Here is a 10,882-nt window from a genome sequence, read left to right on the forward strand (position 1 = left end):
TTGAAAGTCTTTTTTACACTACTGCCAGAAACCAGTAACTGGCGTTGACAATCTTTAACTAAGGATCGTATTTACAAGGTTAAATGTATTTTAACCTCAAACTCATTTTGATATTGGTACTGTAGCTTCACAATATATTTTTCAAAATGCGTGATTCCAAAAGGACGTAGGCCTATATTATAAAATATATTTTTTACCTCGTCACACCTGATATTCAGGTTCCTGTTTTGCTTCATACCTAATGTGTATGGTTTATGACTCACGTGTTGAAGACGTTGGCCTAATTTACTCTTAATATTCATACATTCCGAAGATATAAATAAGCTCATATTAATATTGGTTCTTGAACATTTGATGCTTGTTTATTTTATTGATTTTGAAAACCTGTCACGAAGTTTGCACTTTCCAAGGCACTTCTATGATTTTCCGGCAGCAAACCAACAATAATAACTCTAGATGTGACAGGTGGCAGATCGGCCCGTGTTAAAAAAAAAATGCTTGGAGAGAAAAACTGTGCACAAAACATTATCAGCGGGTTTCGCAGTGAAGCAGTTGCAAAACAAATCCCATCTCGAAGTAGTATTGGTCTTTTTTATTCACTTGGCGAATGCTGATTAAGTCTTTTAGAACGTGTGAGGTGTTTTCAAACATACTACTGTACATCTACAGTAAACTATAGTGAAGCGCAAACCGAAAGGCCGTTCACCTGATAATCTAGTGGGTGGCGCCTCCTTGAGACTGACTCGCTGCCAGGGCTGTACGTAACCCCTTGGTGGGGAGGACTCGAGGATGTGTAAAGTTCACTTCATGACACGGGAAAAGGAGACGCGAACGAAACGGGGGTGGGAACAGCGGTGGGAGTGGGTTATGGGGATATATCCTCCGGGTTACTGTGGGATTTTAACGGCTAGTGTTTGGAAGCCGTTGGAGATCTAATGGGAGAAATACAACAAGTTTCTCCTGTGAAGAACTTCTTTGCTGGGGGAGTCGGAGGAGCATGCCTCCTGTTAGCGGGACATCCCCTGGACACTATTAAGGTAATAGTGTACCATGGTGTACTTGGAAATGCTTGCAACTTCTTGCCACTGTAAACTCTATTCAATTAGTTCTCAGGCAGGGGCAAACGTTTAGTGATAAAACCACCATAACAATCAATGAAACGCTTGTCGATACATTTCGGGAGCTGGTTTGGTGTCGTTTCAGCACCAGGTCTTGCTATAATTAAAATAATGTAAAATATGCTATAAGTAGTAGAACTATCAATGGGTTTGTAATGGGTTGACAATGCCTCTCTTTTGGGGTGAAGACTTCATATCTGTAAATTACATATGGCATGTTTTTAAATAAAGCACGGGGCCATATGAATTAATATGATTCTTCCTTCTATGTTACAGTATAGTGTTAAAGAAATGAACTAATATTCTAACTAATAAACTAATATCTCTTGAACCAGTATTTTACGTTTCAGTGCGTGGATTGGACGTTACAGGTACGTTTTCTCAAAGTAACTATCGACATTAGGTTGAAATAAAAAAACACAATGTCTTCATAAAATGTCATTTAAATTCTCAATGGAAACTAAATGAATGCAGACCAGCACTGGAAAAAATGTTCTGAATTAGCGCACAAAACCGGTTTTTCTTCAACTTGGCGGAACCCAGAATTACTGGCAGCTTTTGTAGGGCTCACAGGTTGACGCAATGCAGTACAATTAGGCTCCTGTCACTTTTCTTGAGAAAAGTGGATTATAAACGCCCTTAAAACATAATTGTATGATAGCATGGGTCTCCGATTCTGTAACCTATACGGGGATAATCAAGGCATGACTTAATCTTTCATTTCTGCACACTTCAAAGCTTTCCTAAATTGTATTCCTCTTGCTTTACTTCCTGTGGAACCAACTACAAGTAGAAGAACAAGCGCTTCTTTATGCGGCTCTATTATTTTGTGTTGTTTGCTCTTCGAGATTTTTAGCTCGCTTGAGTCAGATGTGAGTGCAATGCCAAGCAACTGCTGTCTGGTTTGAATTAAACGCGAGCGAAAACACGAGCGATCGCGAAAAGAAATAAAAAATGTAAGGAAATAATTTGCAAAGTTAGCATTGTGGTAAAAGTTGCATCTAGTCCAGTGCTTGCCATTAATCGTCAAACTTTTAATTCAGTTTGACGTTGCTAACCACTGGTCTGTTCAAAATTGACCTTAATAGTCGTACTTGTAAGTAAATAATTATTATTGCTGTTGTTGATACATTTATGTGTAAGCAAACATTCATTCATCCTACAAAGTGCTACATATAATTCTTTAATTAACAGATATTCAGTGCAAACATACAGTATAAATGCAGATACCGTAGTAACAGTCATGACTTGAAGACTCTAGTTTCCACTTGAAATCGGTCCTCTTTCAGTTAATAATAATCCTTACATTTTTCTGGACACTCCACTCAAGGCGCTGTACAGGTAATGGGGACTCTCCCCCCCCACAACCGATGTGCAGGACCCACCTGGATGATGCGATTTAGGGTCTTAGCGACAGTCGTTTGGTTTGGAAGGCCTAATAAGTTACTTTTGACGGTCCAGTACCGACATGTTTGTGGTTTTAGTCTTCCATAATAATAATTTCAAAAGAGATTTCTTCATAAATAATTTAGAATTTTCACAATAATGTTAAAGTTGAGAAAACCTAAAAATGATGGGCAGTCTCTACTGTGTCAGCATTTGTCAGCAGCCTTCAGAGCACGTTGTCACTCTGATGTGGTAATTAAATTCCCAGGACTTTAGTCTTTAGATGTCCTTGGGAGACCATCAGATACTATTCATTCATAACAGCCAGTTTGTTCCAATCTAAAGAATGACAACCGAGAAAGTTTATTAGAAAACAGGGCTGGATCAAAAACAGACAAGAAATTATGACAAGAAGACAATGACAATAATCTGAGATAGAGAAAGACCCCCATGGCACAGTTTACTTGGCAAAAAGTAGTAACCTGTATTTACGTGATTAAGTAGAAAATTATGATGTGCCAGTAAAGTACTGTATGTATTGTACCAGCAGGTGTAGGTTTCTTTACAGAAATGGCACTAAAGTAGCAAGATTACAAAATTTTAAGCTACATTTAAAAGGGTTGTAGTTGTGTGGAATACATGTGTTTCTTCCTTCTCATTTTGGTTACTAGCAGCTTACTGATTCAAGTTCCTTGAAGTATTCCAGTAGTTAAAAATGCTTTAAGACCCCTTTTCAGAAAAGATTGTCGTTAGAAGCTGCAGGAGCCAGCTTTATCAGGGGAGGCAGCCATTTTCGTCCACTGGGTGACAAACTTCCCCTGCCTATCAGTCAAACTCTGCTCTCTCCTTATCTAGAACAGTTTACTGTCACCGTTCTGTCAGATAATTTCTCTGTGCTTGTGGGGTTTGATTGTGGTTCGTTATAATTTTTTCCCCATTTTATTTCTTTTTTTTTTAAAGTGTTATTGATTTATTCCTTCCCCCAAAATCAAACAACCAAATGTAAAATGGAACATGAAGATCCAACTTAACAAAAAAAAAGTATAAAGCCGTCACTAATTTCAGACTAGCTGAACCAGTTCTTTACAGATATGCTCACTGTAGCGGAGTTATGAAGAAGGATATAACCACAATGTTTTCATGAATGAATTTAAGCAATGTACAAAGTGTACCTTACATTCTTCATGCATCTGCTTATCTGTACAAACAGTACAGTACATCTCTCTTGTCTCTGTGCATGTGTTCAGCTCATTGTCTGTGTACAATATGTGTACCGTATGTCTGTATATTTGCTCTGGGTATTTCATTGTATCTGTCTGTTTGGATTTGCATATTCATTCCTGAATTTGAGTGTTTGTGATGTTTGTCTTTCTAATACTCTGCCTGTCTGTCTGGGTGTTTTCGTTCTTAAGTGTGTGTGAATTTGTGACTCTTTGTTACACTTACATTGCATTATATTTGTGTGTTTATGAACTTAATGAGCCTGTGTCAGTTATTCATGTGCATGTTTATGGACATGTATGGGCACATGTGTGTGAGTCACTGGTCTGCATGTTTTGGCTAACAGGTTCGGCTACAGACTCAGCCCAAAGTTGCTTGTGGCCAACATGTCATCTACACTGGGACCTTTGACTGCTTCAAAAGGACAGTGGCCAGAGAGGTGAGATCATACAGTCCATATCTGCTGATAACTTGCTCTCACATGGGTTGGATTCCACTTCTGAATTATATCACATGTCATGTGTTGACAGAACCAACTTGATCATATTTAATGTTGCAGGTGGCAGCCCTGAGACATTGTGATCTCCAGTCTATGTCCCTGCAGGGTAATGCTGACGGACTGCTTTCTCACAAATGCTGTCGCTCCTTTTTTGACAGGGAATGCTTGGTCTCTACAAAGGCATGGCAGCTCCCCTGGCAGGGGTGACTCCAATGATGGCGATCGGCTTTTTCGGGTTTGGTTTGGGGAAGCGACTGCAGCAGCGAGATCCCAACACCCCTCTCACGTGAGCCCCCGGGCTTCTGGTGAAACACTGTTCAGTGGGAAGCAGTGCCCATGTCTTGGGTTGGCAGTGGACATTGTCACTGGTACAAATGGGGTGTAGTGATGCTCCAGCTGACATAAAACATTTGCATTATTTCCAGATGTAGCAGGAAGGTTGTGGTTTGGTTATCATAGAGAAAACATTTTAGCAAAGGTTTTACAATGGTGCTGGAAGAGTGGAATAACATTGTAGCCATATTATAAAAAACGTAAAGACATTTGTATTATTTATGTGTTTGTTAAATACATTACCAGACAATGTTTTATGCACAATACTAATATACATAATGTTACAAAAAACTGAACATTACAGCAGCATTGTGTTCATAGTACAGTATATTTGGCTGTAACAGCACTGTAAAGGATGTATCAACCATATCCCCTGGAGCCCACAAAGGAGACCTGTATTATCATGGTGTTTCTGTATGTAATTGTGCTGTTTTATGATGTTGAACAATGTTCTTAGGTCAGCTTGGGTAGTAATGCTGGCTTCTCTCTGTGCCCACCCAGATACCCACAGATCTATGCAGCAGGAATGTTGGCAGCTCTTTGCACCACTGGCATAGTGGCACCAGGGGAAAGAATCAAATGTCTGCTGCAGGTCAGAAAAACAGTATCCAGATGCAAGCAGCCTTCAAATATTAACCATAGCACCATTGTCCCAGCCATGGGATTCACCCCTTAACAGAAATTAACAAATGCACAAAGAAACTGTTACATCTTGGCTAAACTGACATTGTAGATTTTTTTACTGTTCAGGAATACTGACAGTGGTTCTACCAAAAGCACTAAAAACTGAATTTTGAAGTGAGGATCTTGCGTTGGTGTGTTTGTTACTGATTATGCAAACTACCGTGGGAGGGTGGAGAGAGGTACTGAGCTATATTGACTGAATGGACTTTATGACACTCTGCAGGTTACAGTAATATGATTTCTGAGACTGATTAACTTACAGCGAGCATGGTCTTTATCTTGCTTGAAAGGTTTTCCTGTTCTAATGCGTTTTAGGTGCAATCTAGCTCAGGTGTGCTGAAGTACTCCGGCCCTGTGGACTGTGCTGTGCAGCTCTACAAAGAGCAGGGGATCCGCAGTATTTACAAAGGCACTGTGCTCACGCTGATGAGAGGTACTGTTTGAATACTCCCAGCAAGCCGCCTTCCTTACACAGTGTCAGCTGGTAATGTACCAAGTGTGATGACGCAAAAGACACTGGAGGGGTGAAAGGTGGAAAAGAGCACCCTGAACAGTGTGTTATCTCTCCAGCAAATAAAAGATCATTCTCCACATTCTCAGGCAGAATTAGGGAGATCTCTAACACCAGAGGAGAGTGGATCTCCCAGAGTATAAACTGAGTAAAGCCAGACAGTATTTGGCATCGACATTAGGTTTGAACACTAGTGAAGTCACAGGTGTATTACAGGTAATGTATTAGAAAGACAATAGTGCAGGGAAGTTTTTATAAGAAACTTAACAAGCTAGAGCTGATGGTTTTCATGTCAGACTGTGAGAGAAACTCAGTCATAACTTTTAATTAATGACATATGGCCATTTGGTATCTATAACGGTATATTCTAGCCAAACCCTAATACATTGTTCAGGACATAGATTGCTTGCGGGTGAAAAAATGATGAACAGCAATGCCAGCCCAGGTTCTCATGAGCAGGCCCTTAAGTTACTGTATATGCTGAGACAGGGATCTGAGGCATAACCAAATACTTCTCAGGTTCCAGATAGTACTGGTAAACCAGCAAACATTTTTGTCTGCATTGAAACATGTGATTTCCATGATATAACAACAACAACAACAACAATTATCATCATCTATATCGTGGATACATCTATTATTCTAACCAATGAAAATATACGTTTATGGCTCCAGATGTGCCCTCCTCTGGCGTGTACTTCATGAGTTATGAATGGCTCAAGAACGTCCTGACTCCAGAAGGTCAGAGGTGAGTTTCTCCTACCACTGTGTATCTTAACTCTGTGTTGTATTGTGCCCTATCCTAATCCTGCAGACTTTCACAAGAAGTCTTAACAACCTATGGCGTTGTACAAAAAGTGTGAACATGTGTTTAAAGGTTTAAATGGCTCCTCTCCTATTCACTTTTCATGTCTCTTCATTTAGTGTCAATGATTTGAGCACTCCTAGAATCCTCTTTGCTGGGGGCATGGCAGGCATCTTGAACTGGGCAGTGGCAATACCCGTGGATGTGCTCAAGTCCATTTTTCAGACAGGTAGGAAATTTCTGAAAGATTTTTCTTTAAAACATTAACTGTAATAGGCTCATCAGTGACTCATCTCATTGGAGTTTAGGCTGATCTGCACAAACTGCATCAGGAAGACTAAGGAATCCGATGGTTGCTTAAGACCTCTGTCCCTGATTGCTGTCAGGGTGTTGCAGTGTTCCTTGTCTGACTGAAATGCATAATCTGATTCACAATTGCATTGTGAAAATAAGCGATAAGGGTACAATAGATGTGTGGGCAGACAGGGCTGAGCAGCAGTATTTTTATAGAAAGTCAAAGTGATGAGCAATTTGAATTCAAAATAGATCTGAAACTGAAAAAGAGCAACAGGATGAATTTAGAAAGCCGTACCCCTGTTTGCGAAACATGGGAAACCGCAATGGGAAACATAAATTGCAAAGGCAAAATTCCCAGAAATATTAGCAGAAGTCCCCATGGCTCTCAAAAGTAACTGCCACATTTAATTTGATTAACCTTCTTCTGATCCAAAAAACATTAAGCAATTAATTGTGATAAACTGAGCAGTTAATTGTAATGCTCCATGAAGCAAACAGCTGTGCCAAATCTTAGCAGGTGTTCACCATAAAATCCTGTCGAATGCAACATTGTATTCCACAGCTCCGGAAGGACGATACTCAGGATTCGTGGATGTGCTCCGGGAGTTATTGAGGGAGGAAGGTCTGAGATCGCTGTACAAGGGCTTCAGTGCTGTAATGCTCCGAGCGTTCCCAGCCAATGCGGTAACTGCTGTGCTATGAGATTCGCCACAGACACTCACTTTTTACTGTGATATAAATATATGATTAATTATATGGCTGTGTCTTTATTATATGTCATGATATAATTATTTTATCATGCCGTGGCTATGCTTTATTGCTGTATATATTACTACTGTTGTGAAATATCTGATTAAATGTGTAAAGTGAATAGTACACAAAGGCAGACTGTGGTATATCTTGGAACAGAGTAATTGTACAAGTACAGTAGCAGGTTGATAAACCTATAGAAAATGAATGTGAATTAATGTACGTGGTAAATTATTCTTAAAGGCAAAGGAAAGCATAACATCATCATGCTTATTTACTATACTGAACTGCTTTACACCACTATATCGATAAAGGTTAATTGTTTTCACTATTAGAAATAGTTTCACACTGAAATAATGTCAGACGCAGGTTTGCAAGCTTCTCACAACTGTTTTAATGCTTTTTGGCTTATTTTATTTAGCAGTTGTAGTCTGTTGAGTTAGTATAGGAATTTGGATTGATGGCAGATGGTTTGTGCCAATAACTGTATATGTTTTGGTCTATTAATGAATATTCATTAATATTAATGAACCTATTCCAGTAAATGTCACAAGACAACTAAGTATGTAAAAGTAATCTGAATTTTTGTTATGTGCTGTATGGCACTTCATGCTTAATAGTTTTACTTTGTAAAACCATCTTTAAAATCATCCGTAAGTAATTTAATTGAATGTTCAGTTGTTTAATTAATAAATTAAAAATAAAAAGAAATATAATAGTTCAGCACTATTTAAGTATTCCTCTTTTTTCCACTAGGCATGCTTCCTGGGATTTGAAGTCTCCCTGAAGTTTCTGAACTGGTTGGCCCCAGAAATGTGAAGGGCAGGATTGTGTCTTCATTGACAGCTGTTTCTATAATAATGGATAATCGTTTTGCACTTTTACAAAACTGATATAAATTTTAGGCTTTTAACTTAAAATTGAGCTCAAAATATATACTTTTAGCAAAAACAAATTTGGCTCAGGTCAACATTTATAAATGTCAAAGCATCTGACTGGATGGTGTTTTAACTTTCAAAACTCATGTTAACAAATTGTAAGATAAAGTCTAGACCTGGTTTCCTTTATCACAACAAGTCTTTTTTGTGCGTGCTTCTAGGCATACTCTAACTCAAACATCCAAAATCCCCATCTTGAAGTAAGCTGGTATTGTTTAAAGAATGACCCCTAATCAGAGTTTTATTCAAGTCAATTGTGTCACATTCAAGTTATGTTTCAAGTCAGAACAGTCAAGTCTCAGTTCAAATCTCGAATCACTGTGGAGATGTGTCATAACTGAGACTCTAGCATGCAAGACTTGTGTATCTGTTACAAGAGCGCGCAGCAAAAATGTAAAATGTTTTTCAGCGCATTTTATTTTCAAATGGCAAATTATTACTTTTCAAATGCAATCAATTAATAGAACACTTAGCTAGAATGAAAACTGATTGAACAAATTGGTCAAAAGAACTGTGAGGCTGACATTAAGGTTTTTATTGTGTTATCGTTACCTGTAAAAGAATTATAACCTTTTTTCTTTTTAACAATATGGTTTCTTTTAATTAATGAACTGTATAGTTTGTGGATGACTTAGAATTCTTGACCTGTATGCTGAATAAATAATTGTGGAATGTGGTCTAAGTATACTAATCTTCAAAGAAAATGAAGATAGTATAACCCTTTAATAAATGAGAAAAACATTTGGCACAACTGTGCAGTGGTTGTGCTAACCTTTACCAGCCTACAGAAATTACTCCTGTCTATCCATCCATTTTCTAAACCACATTATCCAGTACTGGGCTGGAGCCTAACCTAGCAGCAACAGACACAAAGCAGGACACACCCTGGACGTGATGCTAATCCATTTCAGAGCACACATAGACACAAACACTCAAACTCAATTTTACAGAAGTCTTTTAACCAATCAGTATGTTCTTGGTCTGTGTGAGAAAGAAACCCAAGTGAACATGAGGAAAACATGCAAACTCCACACAGAGCTGCAAGGCAGCTATGCTATCCACTGTATCACCGTGCCTCCCAGAGTTAGATTTTAAAAATATTAAATTTGACAGACAGCTATATGGATATGAATGACAAGATTGTGGAGTATGATGGCGGTTTACTGTGTCTTTCTTAACCCAGGAAAACGTTAGAGCTGGAGAATCAATCTACTTGCAAGTTAAGGATTTGGACTTTTGGAAAGTTGCATTGTTGCTATTCATTGGTAATAGTAAAGGTTTTAAGAAATTACCTTAAATATTTAATCCAAAATTCAGTCACCTGTGCAAATGAGTACCAGTTAAATATGATCAGTTAAATCTGACTAATCACATATCACATGCTGTTCCCACTTGTGCAGCTGGATTGATATAAGGAAGATAGGCATGACTGCCATTAAACTTTAGACACATTCCTTGTGACTGATAAGAATATTACTTATCTAGGAATCATTGTAAGGAAGAACATCCAGTACTGTTCATGGTGTCTTTCCGTCTGGCCACATTGTCTCCAGATAATCGCACTCATTGTAACGGAGATAAAAATGTTCACATGGGTTTTTCCAGGTGCCCTGGTTTTCTCTCACAGCCCAAAGACATACTGGTAGGTTAAATAACTTCTGTAAAAACTGGCCATGGTGTGAGTGTGCATGTGTCAGTGTGTCTGTGTGTCCTGCGATAGACTGGCGTCCCCTCCAGGGTTTGTCCTGCCTTGTGCTCATTGCCTGCTGGGATAGGCTCTGCCTCCCCTGTGGCCCCGAATTGGATGATGCAAGTGGAGGAATGGAAAATCGATAGTCTATATTAGGTTACTTTATAGATAAATATCTCAAAACACTGACATGCCAGTAACAAAGTGCTTACACTATATTCTTTGGCTAAAAAAATCTATTATTTTTATTCTATTATTCATTTGTGTGTAGTGTGTTTACCACTGGTATTACCCTTAAATGGTTATGAGTGGTTACAAGAATGCATGAATCGGCTATAGAATATAATTATTTGATACATACAACATTTTTTATCCTTGAGAATTCCACAGCACTTTACACATACAGTAGGAGGGGACACATTTCACGTACAGCTGAAGCAATTACGTGTAGCAATTATGCCCCAACAACCAGCAGATCAGGTGGAGAAGTAGGAATTGAATTGAATTAAGGGAGTTTCTAAGCATGTTAGACTGTACAGCCCCAGAGTATAATTTAACTAGGACACTCTACTCTTACATACAGCACCTTAGGATATTTGATGACTGAGCAGTCAGATCAGTAGTTTAACATTTTATAGGAAAGATTTCTC

At 38.6% G+C, this 10,882-nt stretch overlaps 1 protein-coding gene across 2 annotated transcripts; it reads left to right on the forward strand.

The window, feature by feature from the left end:
• Window positions 1-822: 822 nt before the first annotated feature.
• Window positions 823-9,293, forward strand: LOC148674379 (mitochondrial carnitine/acylcarnitine carrier protein-like). Of its 2 annotated transcripts, XM_088627123.1 has the most exons (10): window positions 823-1,037; window positions 1,469-1,489; window positions 4,072-4,164; window positions 4,383-4,510; window positions 5,059-5,149; window positions 5,557-5,674; window positions 6,428-6,500; window positions 6,677-6,786; window positions 7,417-7,538; window positions 8,361-9,293. In XM_088627123.1, exons 1-10 carry the CDS (start codon window positions 936-938, stop codon window positions 8,421-8,423), a joined length of 921 nt encoding a protein of 306 aa, XP_088483249.1. In that variant the 5' UTR covers window positions 823-935; the 3' UTR covers window positions 8,424-9,293. The 2 variants fall into 2 exon arrangements, with proteins under 2 accessions (XP_088483249.1, XP_088483250.1); XM_088627124.1 differs by lacking the exon at window positions 1,469-1,489 and having other exon boundaries at window positions 826-1,037.
• Window positions 9,294-10,882: the final 1,589 nt, after the last annotated feature.

Source organism: Lepisosteus platostomus, chromosome 3 (assembly GCF_059453375.1).
Source record: "Lepisosteus platostomus isolate fLepPlt1 chromosome 3, fLepPlt1.hap1, whole genome shotgun sequence".
In the NCBI taxonomy this organism is placed as follows: Eukaryota; Metazoa; Chordata; class Actinopteri; order Semionotiformes; family Lepisosteidae; genus Lepisosteus; species Lepisosteus platostomus.